The 24,394-nt window shown below is 37.1% G+C and overlaps 4 protein-coding genes and 1 long non-coding RNA gene across 5 annotated transcripts; 4 read left to right on the top strand and 1 right to left on the bottom strand.

Annotated features, from left to right (window-relative positions):
- Positions 1–1,646: 1,646 nt before the first annotated feature.
- On the bottom strand, positions 1,647–8,609 carry LOC111431586 (pentatricopeptide repeat-containing protein At1g74850, chloroplastic). The gene is made up of 4 exons (XM_023068269.1): positions 6,487–8,609; positions 3,503–3,817; positions 3,306–3,413; positions 1,647–2,466 (listed from the first exon to the last, which is right to left on the bottom strand). The coding sequence occupies exons 1-4, from the start codon at positions 8,340–8,342 to the stop codon at positions 2,142–2,144; spliced, it is 2,604 nt and encodes an 867-aa protein (XP_022924037.1). The 5' UTR covers positions 8,343–8,609; the 3' UTR covers positions 1,647–2,141.
- Positions 8,610–10,095: 1,486 nt separating this feature from the next.
- Positions 10,096–13,736, top strand: LOC111431711. Its single transcript, XM_023068422.1, has 4 exons — positions 10,096–10,231; positions 10,438–10,614; positions 11,383–12,684; positions 13,404–13,736. The coding sequence occupies exons 1-4, from the start codon at positions 10,100–10,102 to the stop codon at positions 13,434–13,436; spliced, it is 1,644 nt and encodes a 547-aa protein (XP_022924190.1). The 5' UTR covers positions 10,096–10,099; the 3' UTR covers positions 13,437–13,736.
- A 1,288-nt stretch (positions 13,737–15,024) lies between these two features.
- Positions 15,025–16,355, top strand: LOC111431297. Its single transcript, XR_002708467.1, has 2 exons — positions 15,025–15,348; positions 16,043–16,355. It is a non-coding gene; the product is annotated as an uncharacterized LOC111431297 (long non-coding RNA).
- A 789-nt stretch (positions 16,356–17,144) lies between these two features.
- On the top strand, positions 17,145–21,900 carry LOC111431674 (serine/threonine-protein kinase fray2). The gene is made up of 6 exons (XM_023068381.1): positions 17,145–18,024; positions 19,078–19,129; positions 19,397–19,486; positions 21,092–21,156; positions 21,246–21,407; positions 21,505–21,900. The coding sequence occupies exons 1-6, from the start codon at positions 17,377–17,379 to the stop codon at positions 21,556–21,558; spliced, it is 1,071 nt and encodes a 356-aa protein (XP_022924149.1). The 5' UTR covers positions 17,145–17,376; the 3' UTR covers positions 21,559–21,900.
- Positions 21,901–22,490: 590 nt separating this feature from the next.
- Positions 22,491–23,801, top strand: LOC111431708. The gene is made up of 3 exons (XM_023068419.1): positions 22,491–22,630; positions 22,729–22,817; positions 23,438–23,801. The coding sequence occupies exons 1-3, from the start codon at positions 22,592–22,594 to the stop codon at positions 23,589–23,591; spliced, it is 282 nt and encodes a 93-aa protein (XP_022924187.1). The 5' UTR covers positions 22,491–22,591; the 3' UTR covers positions 23,592–23,801.
- The last annotated feature ends 593 nt before the right edge of the window (positions 23,802–24,394 follow it).

The raw sequence follows: 24,394 nt of genomic DNA, 5'->3' as shown, positions 1-24,394 counted from the left end.
TTTTTTTTTTTTTTTTTTTTTTTTTTGGTCTATTAAAAAAGCAATAAGAGAGAGAAGAAGAAGCTGGCTTTGCTCGACGAGATAAGGCCTTTGTGGGGTTCGCCCACCATTGGTTTTCAATGCACCTCTCATTCATCACTTCTACACCTACTGACCCCAAATCCCCGCATCAAATCACATTTGACATCGATTCGATTCTAACAAGGACGGTAAAATTAAATAATGGTCTGCAAAAGTTTTTAGTTACCTAATTGCCAGGGAGTATCATTCGATAATTACCTCTTTAACTCTATAATTTGTCAACATAAGTATAATTTAACGGATAAAACACCGGTTAATTATTATTTCAAAAGTTGATAGCTAGATCTACCAACCCGTTATAGTTAGACTTAAAAAGAAAATTCAAGATTTTAAAATTTTAAGATTTCAAGTATAGTAAAAGTTTGAAGTTGACAACTTACACATACATCAATCAATTTAAGGATTATATTCTCGATCAAAAAGTAAAAAATTCAACAAGTGAGGTATGCGAATTCTGAATCTCCCACGTCCAATGAAGAAATACGTGGTAATTATCATTGATACGTACATCATCAAGAAAAGTTTGTAGCTAAAGTTTTGTCCTCTCACATCTATTTTCTTTTCCATTGTTCTGTTTTTTCAACGCTTTTTTCTTCTTTCCACTCATCTTTTTCTAATTGACTTATCAAGGTGTTTCTTAGTGAATGGTGTTTCTTAGTGACCAAGAAAATACGTAGAAATAAGTATGAGGTACATACGTCAGTTCGGTTTTCGGAAGTTTATTAAGTTTTCTTGTAGAAATAAGTATGACGTAAATAGGTCAGTTCGATTTTCGGAAGTTTATTAAGTTCGGAGATCTTAATCTTGAGTTTGTTGAACCTGTAAAATTTGAAGGTAAAATACAATTCTACAACCGACTATTTCAATTTGGTTTCTATATAATTCTTGGCAGGCTAATTTGGTCAATCCATATAGTTTGCGTTAGGTTCATCTCCTACACTGTATAAGTAATGATCAAACGTTGTAGTGCCTCGGAGAACTATTCAAAAGACCTATGTTTTAAGAATCTAACAAGATGATATGCACGGATAAAAACAAACAATAATTTAATTACCATCCCATCAAGAAAAGTAAAAGGAAAAGAGAAATGAGCAAGATCTCTCAAGTCAAAATAATTATATCTTGAAAGGGGAAAAAGCATTTCAAGGGAATCAAATTTGAATGGAGAAGCATGAAAGGAAAATCCCATCAAACTACTTTTGTTAATGCAAAATATCAAACGATTTTTCCTAAATTTCTTATATTTCATATCTTAAAATAGTAGAAAAGAAAGAGTACAGAATAGGTAGACCTACTTTTTTAAAGATTTATTAAACAAAAATATTTGAAATCAATTGTAACGTCAAAAATGTCATTTCAAACCCAAACTAGGCTTCAAAAATTGAAAGAAATAGGTTTCAAAAGATCGAAATCCCTTTGAGTTTTTCGAGTTCAATCTCTATTTGGTCCTTAGATTTCTAGAGAAATTAATAGACATTCACACTAAAGACTAAAAACTAAAAAGGGGACATCATGAAAACTGGTAAAAAGTAAAAAATCTTGAACTCTATCAATCAAATGGAAACTAAGTTCAAAATTCTACGGTAAAAATATAGCATTATCAAATCTAGGGACCGAATAAAGACCATACTCAAATGTAGAACAATCTGGGAAAAGGTGAAGGCACTTTGCTAATCCTCCATATTTTCTATGCGGAATTCCAAATCTAAAGAGATACTACGATTTCCTGATTATAGTTCATAGAGATTAAACTGCTGGTCTAACGATTACCATAAACAGCTTTTCCATATGCAGTAAAGAATATAAATTCTAAAGCTACAAAAACACTGACCTGTTCCTTGGGCATGCATCTTCTCCGTGGATCAAGATGAAATTGGCTTTGTGAGTGAATCATCGCAAGCAATGTTGCAAGAAAACCCTGCCATCACCTGAATGCTATGATACTACCATTTGATAAGTTCTTTCAAAGTCGAAGAGCCCCATGGATCACATCCTTCCAATTAGAATGGGAGATGATGAGTTTCAAACCTTGAAACTAGATGTTCAGCCTTGTATTTCATTCAAACAGTTGCAGTCAGAAGCTCAGTTCCCGTCCTGTTACTTGATTTAGAATCAACATCTTCGTATTTGTCATTGCTTATACCAGATCTGGATATCTTCGCTTCTGGAAGATTTAATGGGGAGTTATTTAGAGTAACAATTTCACTAGTTGATGCTTCTGTGTCTGTGAGAAGCTGCTTCAGTTGAGACGGTTGGCAGACGATTCGACCGTTGTTCCACCCAGGAAAAGTGAAGGAGGACGACACATTATCCTGCAGGAATGAATAGACAGCCCTTGGGATAGGCAAGTTTTGTGCGGTTGTGTCCTTCTCCAGCCACCCCCTTCTGAAAATTTGAAAATGCACGGTTGACAAACAATTAACGAGCTCTTGTAAAAGTAAAACAAGGCAAGTAAAATTCCATATAATACAATGAGAAAAGAGTTGATTTCTCAAGACTTGACAACTATCATGTAAATTGGAAGTATAACAATATGCTAACCATGTGCAAATAGAAGATATCTATCTGGTCTAGGAAACTTGAAAATGAGGGAACTTTATACAGAAAATCCTTGGTGTCAGATTTGACTCACAAGGAAGAACACATTCAGCACCATCTACCTAAGGTCTTTTGGAGAGACCATTACCCGAAGAGCTGAAAGTTTTCCTTTGGGAACTCTCTCACAAGAACAACTCTTCCTCACCTGCCCATTTGCCACAAAATTCTGGGGCCACTTTCAGTTTTTGACTCGACAGAGGCCTTCCCTGTTGATTTGAGCTATCTCCTATCTCTCACTCCCGCAGGCCATATGGATTGAAAGATATCAAGGATTATTTGCTGAAAAGGAGCAGTCTTTTGAAAGACTTTTTGCCATTGCTCCCAAACTAAAGAGCGCATTTTTTAACCAGAATATTAACTACGTGCATACTATAGCTTCACAAAATTAGCCAAACAAGGTTCAGGAGAGAAAGAAGGAATTGGAGAATATGTGAGGCGGTCGGACCGGAAAGGAAGGGGGCTGCTCACCTCCTGCCAAGAGGCCACCAAGAAGCCTAAAAAGAGAAGATTTGCTTCGGCTGGGATAGGAAACTCTTTTATAATCATAAATGCCTCTACCATGCATGACATTTCAATTCAGAAAAGTTAACCTTGATTAAATTGATTGCAAGATAAATGAAGCTTACCCTACTACTACAGCTGCAACCTGAGGCAGCTCCTCCCCATCCATAAGCATTTCATTCATTTTGTTAACCCAAAGAGATATAGCCGTATATGCACCGCCTTCCCACATTCTGTAAAGAGGCCAGACATATGGATTAGTATAGACTTAAGCACAGGTATCAGGTAATCAGCATGGAAGAGAAACTTATTCTAATCATACCTGTGGACATCCACAGACCACACAAGTTTGCTTTTGCGGAAAAGTTCAGGGAAAAGGCCTCGTTTTGTTGCTTCAGTGAGAACCCTCGCAGCACGTCCTTTCTGGCCAAGCCACCAAAGTGCTTCTAGCAGTGTATTGTAAAATCTCATTCCCAATCCACACCCTTCAGCGTTAAGTTTGTCAAAAACATACTCAACCATCTGCCAATTAGAATCATCATCGTAACCTCCCTTGATCATCTGGCCAATGACTTGATGAATACCAGATTCCCTGTTTTTAATCATCTCATCGAGTAACTCATAGGCATTATCCCACCTGGAAAGAATAGACTCTGAGATGTAAGAGAAATCATTAAAATAAAGTATTTGTAAATTCAATCAACTATAAGAACAAAGGTTAAAAAATCAAATCTAATGAAGTGAGAACTTTAGGACTAAGATTTCAAACATATATTACTTCAAATTGTGAATGATAGTTAATTAGTGATAATGGTTGGGGAAATAATCAAACAAAAATGTCAACACAGAGGAAAACATAGCGTTCATAGAAGGTAAGAGTAAGCAAACTAATGTCACTGACAAACTCTTCCCTATAACTCTAACTTTGTGTACATCTATAAATGGTCATAGACTTCATGGTCCATACAATGAATTCCTTTCTTACACGAGACTAATAAACATGCCAAGGTGATCCCTTGTTGCATGAAATGAGGGATTTTAAGGAAGAAGAATGTGTTAGAGGCAGATCAGACTATTTTGCGGAGATTGTAACATTAAAAGAAAATGGAAAGCTGAAGGATATTTATCTTTTCTTCTTTCAAAGTTAATCTAAACTTCGGCATTTATTGGCCTATTAAAAATTAAGAGAATCTATCAACCAGTAATACTAATCCAAATGCGACAGTGCAGTAAGTTTAAGCTTTTCCTTTTACAACAAACTATTTAATTGATAAAGTGAATTATCTATCACTAAATGAGAAGAGGAAATCCCCAATTCAAACTAAGGAAGATACGAAATAACTTTCAATTAGCACAAATAGAGGTCAAACTACAATTATAAAAAGATTGTTAAGTTTACACCTAGAGCAACCACAAAAATAATCTCATCCAGATGTTCTCCAAAGAGGAAGTGAAGCAGGTTGGTAACATTCCTGAGAAAAGGAGTAGGCCAACCAAAATTACCAAAATGTTACTGCATAATCGGAAGTCCATGGGGCAAGAACAAACAGATTATTGTTTCTCCCTTGACTTTCCACCCCTAACAGCAGTGAGATGAAATCCAGAGGTCTGAACTTTTCCTTTAAATTTTACCTCTGGTACTTATCCTTCCGCACCTATTTCCAAGGGATTCAGTTAAGAATATAAGTATTCTTAGTGAAATCTTCAAGACAACATTTGCAACAGAAAGAATACATAACAACACACAGCCACGGAGGGCGTCCAAGACAAATATCTATTCTCTGACTTCCAAGCCATCAGATTTCTTCTCAAGTTTAATCCCAGGTTTAACACAAGGAATTCCACGTCAGAATGATGTAGAGGCCATGATATGGGTGATCATAAGGTGCAAGAAATAGTGTCAACTGTAGAGAGAGTTTCTGTATCCAATTGTCTGAGAATTTGGTATTTTCTCCATTTCCCATAATAACCTTCACTCTCGAGGTCAATTACTATTTCAGATTAAAAACGCCATTCTTGGGCCCCTTGAAGGATTAAGGAGCAGTTGACAACCAATCTTCCTTGGGATTCCAAAATGTGCTGCCATCACTGCCGCCACCTTTCTCCAAAGGGCTTCTTTCTCAAAGACAGATCTCCAAAGCCACTTCAGTTTAGGATGAAGAGACATGTGCAGTGTAAGAACTTTGTACACTCCCAGGCCCAGAGAGGGTAGGAAACGTAATCATGTTCCATCTCATTAGACTTCGTTCAAAATGGGCATGCAAATCCCAGCAGAAATCCTTATTGCCTCTTTCAATATTGAATTATCGTACTAAGCATCTACATAGTAGGTGGTCAATTTTTTGAAGGAGAAGCTTGAATTAAATTAAGACTGCAATCCTTTGGAACAAACCACCGACATTGTAGTTTAACCTGAATTTCTAAATAATGGGCACCTGAAGTCGATTGATACCTGAAGAAGATATATGATTTTCATAGATTGACATTTTTTTCTATGGAAGACAAGAGGATGGTCTATCCACGAACTGGAGATGATCGATGGGGAGGAACTTTCTACATTAAGTCCTCTTACTAGCAATCTACTAAGCAAGTCAGCCGCAGAAAGTTTATGGCTTGGCAAGGCCATTTTAGTCCGCAACTTCAAGCAGCTCCCTAAGATCTTCTTATGCCATGCAACAAAATCAAAGTGGACAACTAGGAATAGAGATCAAAGATCTTACATAGATCTCCTATATCTTACAAGTTGACAAGACACTATGCCCTATTAATAAATTAGCCCGTATTCATTTTCATAATGTATCACATCCTATAACTGGTAGTCTCATAAGGTAATTTTATATGTTGTACACCAAAGCTGATTTAGTGTGGACCAATCTCCAGGCTATTAAGGTCATACTAAGGCTATGAATATAATTCCTAGAGATGAGAAAGGGAACAAAATAATAAATGTTTTCTTAATGAAAATAATATAATAATTTATCTATTACAAATTCAAGTATAAGTGTTCAATTTATAAAACTTGAATTGTTGAATATCTCCCTCTTGAGCCCACCTCCCCTCCCCTCCCCTCCCTGCGCTCTCTTCTTATTTATAAATGTTGGCCACTAACAATTCCCCATGAAATCTAACAAGCTCCAACCATCTCATATAACCACACACATTCTAACTAACGAACCTCAATGCCTAAAGAATTCTAGATAAGTACCATGTACAGTTTATATCAACTGGAACTAAAATTGAGAAAACAGAAGTTGATAATGATCAAAACTTACATGGACAAATACATGTATGCATAGTAATTTTTACCTGCCATTCTTGGCATAAACTGCCAGCATCATGCAGTAGCACAATACACTAGGCACTATTCCTGAAGCTTTAATTTCATGAAACTGCTCCTTGCTCTCATCTACAAGACCTGCAAAGCAATAAACACCTAAAACTGCCTCAAGTGTCTGCTCATCAGGTTTACATCTCATTTTTTCCATCTCAACAAAGGCCTTTATAGCTTCTTCAAACTGACCACTTTGCCTGTAACATTCAATAATACCACTAAATGACTTTGCATTCCTTGAAATGCCAGACTCTCCCATTCTCGATATGATTGCTTCAAGCTCCTTGTAGAGTCCACCCTTAGCGAATGTGTGAATTAGCGAATTATAGGTATCAACGGTTGACTTACTTCCCACTTCGTTCATTGTGTTAAAGGCAACAAGAGCTTCATCATACAATGCAGCCTGTCCGTATGCTTCAATCAGTCCACCATATGCCTTAGAACTTGGAACCATTCCTTTCTCATTCATGTGAAGTAAAATTTTCTTGGCATCCTCGTGCAGCCCCCCCTTCCCACAAGCAAACACTAAGCCCTCGTATGTCTCCATATTTGGGTCAATCTTCTCCTCCACCAAATCATGAAACAGAGTTACAACCTCCTTGAAGTATCCACCCTCGCCAAATACTCGAATGAGAATGTTGTAAGTAGTTGCATCTGGCTCGGCACTGCTCTCTTTCATTTCAAGAAAAAGCTCTCGAACATCATCATACCTCCCATGCTTTCCATATAAATTCAATAGAATGCTATAAGTGGATGCATTTGGCACACATCCTGCAGCTTGCATCTGCTTAAACACGTCCATTGCCTCCTTAATCGACCCGGATTTTGCATGTGCATCTATTAACACATTGTAGGATGATATATCGGGCAAATACCCTTCGGACTCCATTTCTTTTAGCAGCATAGCAACTTTCTCGAGCTTACCCAATTTTCCAAATGTTTCGACAATATAACTATATGTTGTTATCTCAGGGACTATCCCTCCTTCTATCATAGTCTTGAAGACCATCTCTGCCTCATCGCCTAAACTGCGGGCAGCACATGCACTAAGCAAAGTATTATAGGTAACAAGATCAGGTTGAACCCCTTCATGCCTCATCTCGGCAAACAATCCCAACAATCCCTCCCAATCCAAATCACCTCTAGCGCATGCATTTATCACGGTATTGTAAGTCAATATATTAGGCGACACTCTATCTCTTTTCATCCTTTCAAGAAGTTCAAGTGAGATTTCGTACTGACCATTGCGCCCGTAGGCATTTATCAAAGCGGTATAAGAAAATACGCTACGTATTACGCCCTGGCTCGCCATTTCATCGAATATCTCGCTACATTTCTCTAGCAATCCTTCGCGGCCGAGCAAGCTGATCATGATGGTATAGATGTGCTCGTTCGGCTTGCACCATATCTGACGCTGCATGTATTTGAAGAGGCGTAACGAACGTTGCCAGTCCCCGCGCGCCGCGAATTCCTTAAAAACCAAGCTGAAGTCATTGAGCGAAAGCCTATTCTTAAAGATATCGAGGCAACGTGCTATGCTGCCTCGAGGCGGGAGGCTACTGAGCTTATTAATTAGGGTTTCAACGTCATAGCTGTACTTGCCTTTCTCAACAATTACCGACGGATTTCCAAGAACGAGATCCTTCGGCTTCGCTCTACACTTCCCAACGTCGGAGAACAAGCTCCAGTTATCTGAGAAAAATCTACGGCGAACACTGAAATTGGAACGGTTTGAGAGAAATGGAAGTTGTTGAGACAGTAAATACCGCTGCTGAAACGTTGTAGAAATTTCGAGATGATTCGGCACGGACAAATACGGTGATAGCGCCATTACAGGAATCTAGTTTTCATTACCTGCGTGAGTAAACGAAATAAACGAATTGCAATTTACCAGCCGTAATCCTACCCCTTCAAAGACGAGACTGATAGCAATTAACAGGCAACGAAGAACAGATTCAGATAAAAACCACCGAAAATTTCAGAACCAATTTCTCCGATTTGCTAAACGATTTCACATGGAGACTTGCAGCAACGAAGAACAAAAGGGCGGGAGCAGATTGAGAGCTGAAATTGGCTCGGTGAAAGCCACGTGGAGTGGTTTTGGATAACAGTGACGCTTCAAGTAAAGAAGACGGGCGGCTTTAATACGGGTACGGGTTATCCAGTTACACGCCCCGAACCCGGATTCTATTGGGGTAATGGCGGGATAAAAAATATAAAAAAATTAGGGGATATTTTGACTTTATTCCGCCGTTGTCTCTTACTTTTTTATTTCTTTAACTAACTTTGTTTTTATTGTTTTTTTATTTTAATTATAATAATCTCGGAATGTTTTCTAGACAATATATAAATTATTTTATGATGGGCCAACTTAATTTTTTAAAATATAAATTAAATACATCTTACTAATATATATATAGTTATTTTGTAATATATCGTTGATGATTGATTCCAGTCAATCGGCACAGACTACTTTACCCATAATTGATACACAATTGGGAGATGGGCCCTATAGTATCTCGTACACATTCTGATGATTGGTCAAGCGAACCAGTCAACTTTAAAGTAGATTTGTTGTCTGAAGAGTGCATTATGACCCGTGGCCGCCTGCCCAATAGTAATCAAAGCGTTAAGATCAAAGCACCCCTCATAGATTCGAGAACTACGTGTCCACCAACTTTTGCCGTTATTCGTCATCAAACGGCATCCTACTATAAAAAGGTTACACTTCAATACCATATCTAATACTTATGTCCCAAATTTAGACAAGGATTTGAAAATAGCTGTTACAATTTAATTAAATTCAATTTTGCCATTTTCGTTTCTCTAGTATGTTAAATTAAAATCTAAAACATCTATAAATATTTTATTTTATTATTTTAAGAATATATTTTATCCCCTTTCTTTGAAATAAACATGGGCATGACAGCATGAATTTATGACGTGTCTTCGGTCCCAACAGACCAACCAATCACCACCTAAGCATGTTCCATAGCTATGTTGTGCCAATCCAGTGGATCGATGGTCAACGTCTCGTCGCACGAGGATCAACGACATGTCGTTTAAAATTAGGTAACCACACCAAATTACTTAAATACAAAATATGAACTTAAATCCAATTAGGCACAAATTTTAATTTTATATTTATTAAATAAAAGATAAAAAAATATTTCTATAATTTTAAAAATTTTATAGAATTATAAGTTTTTAATATATTTTCTTTTTTTTTACATTTAAGTGTAATTTTGAAAAAGGATTTGATATTGTATTCGCTACACACGGTAGACTCGAAATCACAACCGTCCAGGTCTTAATCAGACGGCACTGTGATTCAACCCCCAACATGCATTAAAACGCGTGTCTATCTATCAGGCGGAATACGTCCACGTCAGCATTCTACTGTATGGGACCACTGGCATGGCGCGAGCTGATACGGCGGGGAGAGAAAAGTAAATCCAAAGGCGAAATAAACACCGGCGTTGTTACGGTTAGCCATTGAAGGAGTGGGTGGTGTAATTACATGAGAGTTGGGGGGTATTATGGTAATTAGGGTTGGACTTTGGCCTTTCAGTTCGTAACAGACAGCTGATGTTAAAGCAAGGGGGGGAAACAGAACAAACCTCCCCTCTTATTCTCTCTCTTTTCTTCTTTCTTCACAACTCCGTCCAAAAACCAGCAAAGAAAGGACTCCATACCTCACTGATAATGGAAGACTCTGAGGTAATTTTCCTTTTAATCGCCGCTCTTTGTTCGTTGTTTGTTTCCCCTTTTTATTTTGGGTTTCTCTTTGCTGGGATTTGTGGCTTTTTGGGGGAATGTGTAAGAGCGGATGATTTTGATCTTATTGAAGTTTGTTTTACCGCCCTCTAGTAGGTTGTCGGCGGTGTGTTTCGTTTGATTTTGTAATGGTTTTTGTTTATTTTCAGAAATTGACGGCCCTGAAGAAGGCCTACGCCGATATAATCCTTAATACGGCGAAAGAGGCGGCGGCGCGTATCATGGTTTCCGAAAGGAACGCTATTCGGTTTCAGCAGGAGCTGTCCACTTCTAAAGATGAGGCGTTTCGGATACTGCTTAGACTTAAGCAAATGCTGGATTCTAAGGTATTATGCTTTATTAGCTTAAATGGGGTTGATTCTTCTCTTTGTTTTTTTGTTTGCCCATTTCTTGTTTAAAATTGTTTTGTGTTCTTCCGATCACGTTCTTATGCGGATGGCTTGGTGATTTTCATCTGTACTGGGTTGTTGTTAACCGTTTTGAGATGAAAATTTTCGATCTTTACGCTAGTTGGTAATCTTTAATGTTGGATAATGGATGTTGTTCATGCATAATGCTCAAAGCATCCTATTGTTTGCATCAATTGTTGCCATTTTTTAATCAGGCATTCAACCAGTTGTTGCTGTTTGCTGGCTGTTCGTTGCTTAAATCAACTATTGCGTAGTAAACAATTTAAGTCGGCAGTTGCAAAAGTTGATTCAATGTTTTGCTCATGAATTAATGATTTCATGAACAGTCATTTAAATTTTTAATAGGAATTTGGACTGAATGTTTGTGTTCATTTGTCCAAAATCCTCTTTGATTTATGTCACAAGAACTAACTGTTTTCTCCTTGTGGAGTTTACAAGGTTAACGCTTTAATGCTCATGGTCTTATTCCAATCATTTTCACCTTTAGAGCGGAGGCATGCACAATTAAAAGCCTAACTGATATAGCCCCGATCGATTCATTGTTAGTTCGGTCTAATAGTATTTGAATGGAGTTCTTAACTGTTGTATCTTTCTCAGCGTAACCAAAGAAGGAAACTTCAGTTCCTTCTGATACTTATCTATGTTTTGTGAATAACCGTGGAGCTGAAATATTCCATTTTTCAGGCCAGTGAGGCGGAAACGGTGTCTTTAAACCAAAAGAGAAAGATCGAAGAGCTCGAAGCCCAGCTTGAGGAAGCTGAGGACATAGTGAGGGAACTTAGAGCTCAGTTGCAGGACGTTCAAGATGAATTGGAACATGTCAGGAACAAAAACGTAGAGCCCCTAGATGAGCAAAACTTGGCTGGTAACATTGCATCTCGAGGGGACTTGCCAAACTCACATGAGAGGATTGCACCTTGTAACATAAGTTCAACTTTAAATGGGACATGCCGTGACGACAGTTGGCCTGAAAGTAAGAATGAGTTGCACATGGATAATGGCCAAGTTCATGGGGATTTTACCTCCATGGTGATGAGAAACAAAGAACCCGAGCTTTACAGAAATGGCTGCACTCAGAGAGTACGTGCATTCGAAAGAAAATTGTTCGATGGAAAAGTCTGTTCGACTGGACAAGCTGAAGATGTCAAGAATAGGGTATGCAATATGGGTGAAGAAGAGGGTAAACTGATGTGTAAAACAAACATTACCAAGGCTGATAATATCTGTGGAGAAAGGAAGAATTCTAATGAGATCAAGACATTGCCTAAGCTATTAAGTAGGGATACTCAAGTTCCAATCATTAAATCCCTCCGTCGAAAAAGAAAACGAGCTACTAGATACAACAAAAAGAAAACTTTACCCATTTTTGATGACATTGCTAAACAATGCAACTCGCCTGATCTTCACTGCTCAGAAAGTCCTTCAGTGGATAACGATGATACCGGGAAATGTCTGTCACAAAATGAAATTGATAGTCAGAATGGTTTAATTTTGCTCGCTACCCCTGTACTGTCTGAAATTAATGAAATGTCAACACCTTCGGGTTGTCCCGACGACAGTGAGGGAGGTGATGCAGTAATAAATAATTGTCCTATTAGGAACGTGACAGACTACGACACAGCAGCTGTAGGTAAATCGAACTTCACTAGCCAGGAAAGTTTATGTGGGGAGAATTTGGAGGCTTCTGCTTATAAATTAGACGTTGATCCAGTTAAGGAGTCATCAGTTAAGTCGGACGTGAAAGACTCCGACGTAGTTGATGAGATTCCTAGTCAACATTCTAATAATAAAGTTCTCATGTATACATTCCGAAGAAAGCGAAAGAAGGAATCTTTGAGCAGCCCCGATGGTAAATCATCTATTGATGAAAGCATATCAAAGAAAAGAATGAAGGATAAACAAAGTGTATCGTCGGAATCAGACAAGTTTAGCTTAATGACCGAATCATCTCGGGATAACCGGCGATTAGCACAGGTTGCTCGGCAGGTTAGTTTTCTATCTACTTTATCATGATGGTATGCCCTTCTGATTTGTTTCAAAATATCTGGATAATCAATGTCTGCGAAATTTACTTTGCTACTCTACTTGCCTCTATGCCCATTTCTCAGGATTAAATTTTATGCTTGTTGTTTCATAATTTTATCCCTTCCGTTCAAATTATTTCTTCATTAGTTATGATTCCAGCGTATGGTTATCGTTCTTGTTGATTTGATATTGAATCCTTAATATGCAATGATGACGTTTGGATACCGCCCCTTCTTTCGAAAACCTTACTCTTGTTAAATCTACACTTCGAGGATCTGACAGCCCAAAGCATTGAGAAACCTCTTATAAGAGTTTAGACATGTTTCTTGACTCTGATAGCCTTGCGTTTCCTGAATATTTGAATTCTCTTCTGTTTGTCAACGTAAAGGGTGAGATCCCACATTGGTTGGAGAGGGGAACAAAACATTCCTTATAAGGGTATGGAAACCTCTCCTAGTAGGAGAGTTTAAAACCGTGAGATTGACAGCAATATATAATGACCAAAGCAAACAATATCAGCTAGCGGTGGGCTTGGGGTGTTACATAGTAGTCCATTAAATCATTTATAAGATATCAGTTCAACTTCAGATTCTATGAAGAACTCCAATTATATATATCTATATATGTATATCAAAGCTACCTTATTTACTAATGTCCTCCTGAAAATTGTGTTTCTGCAGCTCATATCTTTGTCTGAGAAGAAGTGGCGGTAATAGAACTCTGGCTGCCCTGCAATTCATAATTGTTGCTCGAGAAATAAAATCAGCTGCAACAAAAAAGAGAACGCTGAATGGGCAAGTGAAGTGGTTTTCCAAGCAAGTACCACAGGCCATGAGCCAGTACCATATGGGTGCTGCTGCTGTATGTGCACTAACTTATGAATGTTTTTTATGTAATCTTTATATTCTTCCCTTCATTACTATATTAAAAGCTTGAATCTTGGCATTTTTCTTTCCCTTGTGAAAGCTTACTTAATTATATTCCAATGTTCACATGGTATTTACTTCTCTGTAGTACTTGTTTCCCGAGTCGTTCCTCGTGCCTTACCTTACACTTATATGACGTCTACTAGATTCGTGCTGCTGTTATAAGATTTCAAGATAGATTCTAAATTCCAACTGGGTTGGTTGCCTTGAAAAGAACTGTGGTTGAAGCTAAATGCCAAAGCTTTCAACTTTTGGATGAAATCCCGTTGTAGGTGATTCCCTGCAGGTCCATTTCCTGGTGTTTTGATTCATCTTATTGTGATCGTCCAAGCCCACCACTAACAAATATTATCCTTTTTGGACTTCCTCTTTCGGCTTCCCTTCAAAGTTTTTAAAATGCATTTGGTAGGGAGAGATCTCTACGTCTTTATTAAAAAAGATGTTTCGTTCTCCTCCTTAATCAATGGGATTTCACACTTTTCAGTCTTGCAGGAGGGATGAAATATTCATATTGTTTGAAAAGTTGAATGCTTGATTTTTCTCAATCTACTCCTCAACGAACGTCCCCCCTACTAATAAAGGAAAGAAAGCCTCAACCAGAACCACATTCCTTTTGTGTGCGGATGTAGCTAAGTCTCTCACTACTAATACTTCGATTCTGTTTTATTTGAATATAAGATATTAGTAGAAATGATGGCCTATCGCCTTGCTAGTTGATAGAATCATATCCTTCGAGGCCCTTAGCTGCGGGGAAGTAGTCCATCTATCTGTCTCGCTTTGGTAGACTAAGGAAGAGAACCTGGATAGAATCATATCCTTTGAGGCCTGTAGCTGCGGGGAGTCCTTCTATCTGTCTAGTTTTGGTAGACTAAGGAAGAGAACCTGGTTTTAGGTTTGGATTACTAACTAGGGTTGGATTACTAACTACTAATCGCACTATTTTGAGTATTTTGAGTCTCAACGATAGTTTTGAAGTGTTTGATAATTTTGAAGTGTTGATTAAAGGTTAATTATAGAAAAAAAAAAGAGGATAAAGTTGATCGTGATTTATTTCTTAAAATTTAAATTCAATGATGTCTAATAAATTCTTAAATTTACTTAGAATTAAAATTTTATATTTGAATTGACTGGTTTTCTTTTTCGTTAAATTATAAATTTAGTCTCTGGAGTTAAAAAAAAAATCAAATAAGTCAAATGACTTCTTAAACATATCCGATTTAAACTTTAAACAGTTTTAACGACGATTTTGCCAATATTGAATAATAATTATAATATAAAAAGGATTAATTGATTTATTTCTTCAAAATTACGGTCTAATTTTAAAATTATGAAAGTAAAAAAAAGTATGAAACTCAAATAAAATTGTAATTTAAATTAAAATAATAAAATAAAGAAGACCGAATGAAACCCTTCGTTTGGGAATAAGGGTTCTTCGCATTTCTAAGCAAATCGAGCTCGTAGAACTCAGTTTTCGTGAGCACTGAGGTCGGTGACGATCAAAGCTTAGCTGAAAGTTCGAACGGCGGAGATCGGAGATCGGAGAAACGTCGAGGAATCGGTGAAAATGGGAGCAGCGAGTAAAGTGGGCGATTGGGCGTTCAAAGCCTTTACCGCCGGTCTAGGTGTCGCCACCATTTACCTCACTGCTACCTTCTCAGTCAACGTCTACAGAGGATTGTCTTGGCACAAAGCTCAATCCGTATTATCCTTCTCCTTTCCTTCATGTATCTTTTGATCCAAGCCCTTGCATATAGCTTATTACTCATAATTCCACACTTTCTTTTATCAACCCTAATTTCGTTTAGTTTTTGGTTCATGGTCAATTTATCGCGTGTTAGTAATTGGGACTGAATTTCGACATTGAGGAATTGTTGGAATCGTTCTCATCTATGTGCAGGGCGTAGCTAATCAGCATAATCAAATACTTGAACAATGGAAATGATCTTGTTCTCCCTCAGTTTCCTTGGGGTTGTGTTAGTTACAGCTCTTGAGGTTGTCCAATTGAGTTTGCATTGCTGTGATATATGCTTATGAATTTTAGTATTCACTATAACTCTAACCTTCTTCATATGGGGATAACAACTATTAGTTTGTGATGAGTAAATCATTCAAAGTTTAGGACTTGATCAAATTTTCTAGTTACCTTACTCTGAAATTTTGTGCTAATTTGAGGATTTCTGGTAATAACATAAGAGCTGGATTTCTGGTAATAACATAAGAGCTGGATTTCATGTTCTTGTGGATTGTATTCCTCTCTAGGACTAGCTAAAGGCTGAACGCATGCCTCTTAACCATCATTCTGTTTAGCATATTCAATATTAGAAGTTCTTCACAATATTTGCTTCATGATACCTCTTGAAACACTAAGAGGGGTGTGGCTTCTTTTTCTGCAGAAAATCATCGACGACAATACCAATGACGAGGCTACATAAATTGAATTTTCGAGCCACGGGATATCTGCATTCATCTACAAATTTTGTATGATCAGGTTCTAAATTGGTTTGAATGCTTCACTTTATACCTCATCTTTCTTGGGAAGAGCAGGAACACTTTCTGTTTGGATGTTTAGCATAAATTGGGTATGGTGATGAAGAGCATGTTTCATAAATTTTCAGCAACTTTTCTAATGGGAATTGCTTTAAGTGCCTACTTATGCATCTTGTAGGTGTTCTTTCTTATTGTTGTTTATCATTGGATCTTTTATTCTTTCCTGCCCCTTGCCCATTTCTTATCGTCAACTTGAACTTAGCTCAAACGGGTACAACATATAAAACATGTGCTTTTGTTCAAGAGGTCAGAGGTTCAAATGACCACCTCACGGCTCACATGTTGGGATAAAAAGAATGATATAAGATTGACGTCGGACCCTTTTAAGACTGCTAAATTGATGAAGAGTTCTTGTGTTCTATATTTTCTGGTTTTGTTGTAGAATATATCAACTACAACATTTTAATTATTATCTACATAATATATATATATATATATTCATGAGTTTTGTTAGGATTTCACTTTTTAGGCATTCAATTTGTTGTCTTACATTTCATTAATTAATTAGAATTTTCACACATATTATACTAGAAATATAATTTAAAATTAATTATAAGTAGTATTTTTTATGTTTAAGTTTAAAATTTATCGAACACATTCGTATTATAGCTACAACATTATCAAACCAAGCAAGTAATCTTAGTAAAAATAACATCTACTAATCGATACTATGTGCACGGGTGAATGATTTTGAACCTTTGGTATCTTTTATGGGTATATGTCTCGATAATATATCATCCGAATAAAATTAAGTCATATTGGTTAACTTTTAAATTTAGTTTTTAAATTTTGAGATTTGTATCTATTTAATAAATAATTGGCTTATTTGACATTTTTTAAAAACCCACAAATTTATTTCAGAAAATTTAAAATTTAAAATTAAGTTTATAAATTGTAAAAATAAATAAAATGAAAATGTTAAATATCTCCTCATGCTCTGCAAACGTGAATTGCAGGATCCAATTCCTTATTGGACTTTTACCAATTAATTTCGACCAAGTCGAATGGGCCATGAACTGAAATCAGATTAAGGAGTAAAGCTGCGTCGGAAATGGAACAACGACTTGACGGTCTCCGACCAGTTTCGTCGATCGTCATTCAGTCTTATTCGCACTGGTTACTGCTCCCAATTCTGTAGCGTTTCACATCGTCAAGCGCAGAAACCGAATTTAGAGCTGAAATGGAGGAATCGAAAGCGGCGGCGTACTACGAGGAGCTCACTCGTAAAGGAGAAGGAGCGGCAAGGTTCAAACGAGGCCTTGGTTTTTCCTCCTCCGACTCCAATACTGATGTGGTCTCCGCGTCCAAGGGATCCGCTCTGCCTTCGTCGTCGTCCTTTCTCAGTTCTTTTGTTAAAGCCTCAAGCCCTTCCAAGGCCTCCGAGTTTGAAAAGCAAGCGCAGCTCGAGGCCATTCAGAACAAGCTCAAGAAGAAGAAACCAAGCTCTCCCGATGTGGATGAGAGAGGCCCTAGGGCTTTGGAGAGAGATCGTCGGAAATCGAGCCCTAGACGAAGGTCTTTGAGTAAAGAGAGGGAGAGACATTCGCATTCGAGGAGGCGGAGTACGAGTAGAGATAGGGAGAGACATTCAAGGCGGCGAAGTAGAAGCCGAGATAGGTACGGGGATAAGCATAGGGATAAGGGTAGGGAGAGGAGTGATTCAGACAGGGACAGACGTCGTCGACGGAGTAGAAGCTCGTCGCGAGAGAGGAAGAGATCGGACGACAATAGAAGTAAGGGAGGGGAAAAACAGAAAGACCATAAAGTTGATAGAAGGAAGACTGAAAGTGTTGATTATTCAAGATTAATCGAAGGATATGACAAGATGGTATGCTTCGTACTTTGCAGGCTTTCATCTTCCATTTTTCGCAATTGAATCAATTTGAATGCATATTTCTGTTTTTCATCATGCATATCTTTAAATCTAAGTGCTGTTTCTCTTCAGTTTGTCATTGGTTTCGGCATCATTTTACTGTTATATAATTTTCCACGCCCTTTGATTGCTCACATTGTATGTTTGTGTATAAGCAACCAAGAGTTTGAAATAACATTTCTATATTCTTCTAAGCGATTCCTACAATCACAAGGTACCCATGATGGTTTCTGTCATCATTTTTTCATATTGCCTTTCGATGTGATTATGCCAGTATAAACCTGGGTTGTTGAACACACCAACTTTCCAAAGGAAATGGAGGTGTCCTTACATCGACAAACTTGCCGTTTGAATTGTTATGTGAGATCCCACGTTGATTGGAGAAAGGAACAAAACATTCTTTATAATGGTATGGAGACCTCTCTCTGGCAGATGTATTTTAAAAACTTTGAGGGAAAGTCCAAGGAGGACAATATTTATTAGCGGTGGGCTTGGGCTGCTACAAATGGTTTAGAGCCAGACATCGGACGGTGTGCCAGCGAGGACGCTAGCCCTGAAGGGGGGTGGACACCGGGCAGGTGTGCCAGCAGCTAGGCCCCAAAAGGGGTGGATTGTGAGATCCCACATCGGTTGGAAGGGAACGAAACATTCTTTATAAGGGTGTGGAAACCTCTGCCTAGCAAACGCGTTTTAAAACCTTGAGGGGAAGCTAGGAAGAGAGTCCAAATTGGCTAATTTGAGTGTGTAATTTGCAATTATTATTCGAAGTTAATTTGTACTATAAAATGTCGGTTTCCACCTGATGGTAGGTTTTTTAGTTGTATTGCATAAAAACAAAGAATAAACCTCCTTACAATAGACAAGTGCCAAGGTACTGGCATAGTGAATTGACCTGAAACGTGAGATTATTACTTTTGCCTCCCCACCTATGTCTTCTCTCTGCACAATTCTGCTGTTCTATTCTCTTAATTGGAAATTGGTGTAAAGCTTTCTTTTGTTGGCCTCCAGTCTCCAGCTGAAAGAGTCAAAGCAAAGATGAAACTACAACTTGCTGAAACTGGTAACTTTTCGATTGATAAATACTACTTCGTTTTACTACGTCGTACTGGGAGCTACATGTTCTTTATATAAGAAGTCGATCTATAATCTAAATTTAGCTGAAGCTTTTTACTCTCTGATTTGAAATTCCTAAGTATGGATTAATTTCCAATTACACGTTCTTCCTCCTTTCCAATTGTCATGGGGACTTTAGCACACACCAAAAAAAAGAAAAAAAAAAGAGTCATCTGATAAATGTTGAATCTAACTCTTCATATTCAAAATACAGCTAGATTGGATGATACAAAAGGCACAGGCCCAGGTTGGGAAAGGTTCGAGTTTGATAAGGATGCTCCACTTGATGATGAAGAAATTGAAGGTAAAAATTTTAAGTCCTATTTGATACCATTTGATTTTTGGTTTTTGAATTTTGATTATTAAGCTATAAGTTTCTATGTTTTGATATCCATTTTCTACTATTTTTTTAAAAAAACCAGACTATATACAAAAACTAAAAGTTCGTTTTAAAAACTTGTATATATTTTTAAAATTTGACTAGAAATTCAAATGTTACTTTAAGAGAAAAAACTATAATAGGAAAATTAGGAGGAAACATGCATAAATTTCGAAAACAGAAAACTAAAATCAAAATGATTAATGATTATCAAATGGGGTTTTACAACTGGTCTTCTAATTTCTTCTTTGAATCAATAATGATTTGTGAACCAAACCTAATGGTTTTGAATAATTATCATATATTATCCTTTTGTAACTTCAAGCACTTTTTGTTCTGAATATTAAAATTGGTATTATCTCAATTGTGAATTGCTGACCGTATACCAACTGCGACATGCATTTTTACTTTTCTACTGGGTAAATTTGTGTCAATTCATACTTGTAGAATTAAATAAATTGATTAATTACTCTTCCTGTGTAGATGTTCTTCATTTTTTTCATTTTTCATTTTTTATTTTTATTTAACTTAGTTTTGTACTATGGGCCGTCGGAGTTATTGTAGTTCTATAATCCCCTTGGTTTTAGGTTTATTTTTTATCATACTTCGAACGTGCTAATAGTTTCTTTGTATGCTATTGTTGTTCTCACCCTTGCTTGAGGATTTCGAGTTTTTAAGAAGAAAAAAAGAGCAGGGGTGTAAGTATTTATTACTCATAAAAGATCTTCAGGTGGGATGAACATTCCTGGAATTTCATGGGGCTCTTTTTCTACGGAATTTTGAGGTGGCATTTTCTTTTTACAAAATGTTGAACTGGGCATTTTCCACTTTTACGTTTCAACTTATTTGAAGTTTGTAATGGACTTCTAGTTTCAATTGATTGAATTGTTTATTGAGGATTCTCTTTGAACTATAAACCTTTCCTTGTATATAAAATTAACATAAAGGGTTTAAGAACCAACCTAAGGAGTAACCAAAAGGTCTCTATTTGATATAGATATCAATAATAATAGTAATTACATTTTCCTTTTACAGAGAGTAAACTATCTAGAGGTCCAAAAGACCAGCATTACGCACCCTTAAATGTTTCTTTGTTACTTTCTAACTCGGTGTTGGTGACCCATAATATAGCCCCGTTGATCATTATCCTTCAAAAGATCTTTATCTGAAGAGCCCTACCAAAGTTTCTTTGTGGACCAAGAAATAGCTTCATAAAACCACCACCGTCCAACCTTTGTCTTTGGCTCTAGTCTAGCATAGTATGTTTACCAACCTTCCTAACCATGGGAATATCTAACCAAGCTTCCACGAGGCCTACTTGAGAACTTTTTGCCTTAAAAAGTCTCCTAGTATCGTTTGGGTGTGCCACCTAAATTCACCCACAGCACCTTGTTAAGTGGTAACTTGTAGGTTTCATTATCGCTAGCTGATCTTACTTCTCTAGTAATTTGGCTGTTAATGGCCTAGGATGAGCATTCTTAGATTATTGAGTAAACTGGATGTCCTTATATGTGTTCATGCTACCTACAGCTGCAGAAGATGATGCAACATTAGTAAAGCATATTGGACAAAGCTTTCGATTCTCCGCTATTGAGGTTGTGCCTTACCTTATGCTGCTACCGATCTCTTTACTTGTTTGACTGTCTCACATATTATGGGCGGAATTCATTTATTGTTATGTTAGGCTAGAAAAGAAGAGCAAATCAAAGCTGCTCACGACGAGGCGATGTTTGGAGCACCAGTGGGACAACTATTAAGTACAACCGATAACGAGGTCGAGCTGGAGAACGAAAAGTCGAAGGAATCATGTGATGGCGGTGTGGCAACAAATCTATTGAGTGAGAAGGTATTTCTGCATTTTTTTCTCCTTTATTTTTGATGACTTTTTGGGTGTTGAATGGGAGCATGATAACCAGGCCTATCTTTTGAAACCTCAATATTAGATAATTGCAAAACAACAAGGTTCTTGGCGTGACCGTGCTCGTAAAGGTTCCTAAACTGCATCAAAAATGTATTGCCAATTGCTGATGATGATAGTCGGTAAGAACTACACCAAGGAACTGCAATGGCCATCTTGATTCACCAATTTCTTCACTCGCAATGGGTCTTTGGCTCCTGATAATTACAGACACCCAGAACATCAGTATCAAGTCTGCCCGTATCCAACGTTGGAAAAGTGTACTTTTTGTAGTAAGTTTAAAAAGATGAATTTTTTTAGTTCATCCTGTAACTTTTGCTCGAGAGTATCTACTTTGTGTCGGTTGTGATATGCTCGTGTTAGCAAATAGATGATATTAGTTCTAGTAGTGACTTTATATCAGTTACTTTTTTATGTTGAATATTTTTTTTTTTTTTTTGTTTTCAATGAAAGCTCAACAACTTACTAAAAATGGGAGGTCTGGATTAGGTTATTACTTTTAGAGTCGGTGATTCCTTGAGAAAGATAAGACTGGACGGTCCAAACGTCGTTCCAATTTCTTCTATGTTTGACGCTTGACACAGCCAGCGAACACCTATAGATAGAGGCAAATAAGCTATTGCTAGATAACACGGTTTTATATTAGTCAGGTTGTTTAGCCAAAGAGAAAAAATTACCTAAAAAATATTAACCCGGTCTTCTAAAGAAATAAATAAATCATCTTCAACAATCAATTTTTGTTCATTATTTTCATTAATTTAAATTATTTTTGTTCATTAATTTAAACTCATATATATTCATTATTTTTCACATTTTTGTTCAAAGAATATAAACCGGAAAATTTGGTAATCCGTAGAAAAATCTAAGGAAGTTACCCTAAGAACCCGTAGCGAAATTCGAGCATTTTTCCACGTGTCAACTTCTAATTGGCCGGTAAAAAGCCGCACCTTAACAGCTAATTAGCTTCCGGTCTAATTTTATAGAAAAATGAAATTTTATAAAAAGTATATATAATATATAATCCCTAAAGTCTCATCTCCTTTGCCCCCACAACTCTCCGACTCAGTAGCGTCTTAGTCTCCTCGATCCGCTTCCTCCCCCGAGATTCGTCAATGGCTCCTTCCACCGTTAATCGATGGCTGAGACCTGAGGTATCACTCAGATCTGCCATCTGGTTATTCTCCGATCCTGTGTTGTTATTGATTGATGTTCGTTTCCTTGTCGTCTAATCATCTGAATTCCTTTTTAGGTTTACCCACTTTTCGCGGCGGTAGGAGTGGCCGTCGGAATCTGCGGGTTTCAGTTAGTCCGTAACATCTGCATCAATCCTGAAGTCAGGTCTCTCCGCGTTTTCCCTATTTTTAACTCTCCAATTGTTTTTTGTGGTTTAATCTGCATATTCTCACGGTATATGACGATACTGGATTCGAGGATGAATAATAAGAAGTTTTGAAAATAAACCTACCTTTGCTTCTTTTCTATTCCTGCGATTAGTTTGAATAGGAGGAATTTGTCAGATTATGATGCATGTATAAAAATGTATGAAGTAGTACTGAAATGGATTTAACCGGATGAAAGAGGATTTTTTTTTTTTTTTTCCCTTTGTGATTGCTGCGGCATAAATCTAAAGAATGTTAGGTTTTTCTTTTAGCATTTTTCTGCAACTTAGACAGTAGGCATGACCAAGAAGATATGTCAAGGTGTAAATTGTTATGAAATTAGATTCAATTCCCTAACGAGGAAAACTGAAACTGACAAGATCTGCAAATTGAATTCAACAATTCATTCCCCCTATACTTCTTATTTGTTTCTATCTTTCATGGATTGTCTGTGTGCCCTAGTGAAAAAGGAAGTAATTGGCTTTCAATGAAATGGGATATAAACAGACCATCTTTTTATTCTTAATCAAGAGTTTTATAACCTGATTAGTTAGTCGTTTGTGATCCAATGAAAATCAGAGTGACCAAGGAGAATAGAGCCGCTGGAGTCCTGGATAACTTTGCTGAGGGAGAGAAGTATACCGAGCATTTCCTGAGGAAATTCGTGCGCAACAAGTCACCAGAAATTATGCCGTCAATCAACAACTTCTTCACAGACCCAAGTCGAAACTAAGATCCTACATGAATAAGAACTACACATAAGTTTGGATATAGTTTCGAATTTGATTAGTTGGTGGCTGTAAACACCATGCTGTTCTTGAATTTGCTTTTATTTGTTTATCTGAGAAAACTTTAGAAACAGTGGCTTGATGAAATAAACTGTTCTGAACCAAAATTATGAAATTCTGATTTTCATCTATGCACATCGAATGGTCTTTGTTAATGGATATGTGAATTGACCGATTCTATGTTACAAGTTATAAATGTGTTTGGAGCTTCAGAGTCTTTTGTGGAACATTCTTTTTGTGGGAATAGGAAAGCTTTTGATGATTCAATGAAATTCAACTTTGTGATCAAGACATATGACACAGATGTTTATTGCAAGTATATTTTCAAGCTTGGATGTTATCACTTGAAAGGAATTGATCAATTAGAATATCTGAATGAACTCAATCTAGTAGTCATTCTCCATACTTTCATTTCCATTAGAGATGGATGGTTAATTCATTCATAATTCAATAATTCAATTGATTAGAGTTGGACTTTTCTAACTCAAAATTTATATGGATTGAGCTTAGTGTCACCATTTATCTTTCCATGCTGTAGTGTTTTACTAACCCTTTATGTCCACATGCCTATGACACGCCACCAAACCATTTGTCTTTCCATGTTGTAGTGTTTTACTAACCTTTTATGTCTTTCCATGTTGGAGTGTTTTACTAACCCTTTATGTCTTTCCATGTTGTAGTTTTTACTTTGTATTTCTAGGAAGTATGACGTTTCAGAAATATCATGTCTGGGCCTACATGAAATGCC

The sequence above is a fragment of the Cucurbita moschata genome, unplaced genomic scaffold, assembly GCF_002738365.1.
Source record: "Cucurbita moschata cultivar Rifu unplaced genomic scaffold, Cmos_1.0 Cmo_Scf00036, whole genome shotgun sequence".
NCBI classification, from domain to species: Eukaryota; Viridiplantae; Streptophyta; class Magnoliopsida; order Cucurbitales; family Cucurbitaceae; genus Cucurbita; species Cucurbita moschata.
Note: the sequence above shows the minus strand (reverse complement) of the source record. Positions and strands in the feature narration are given on the sequence as shown.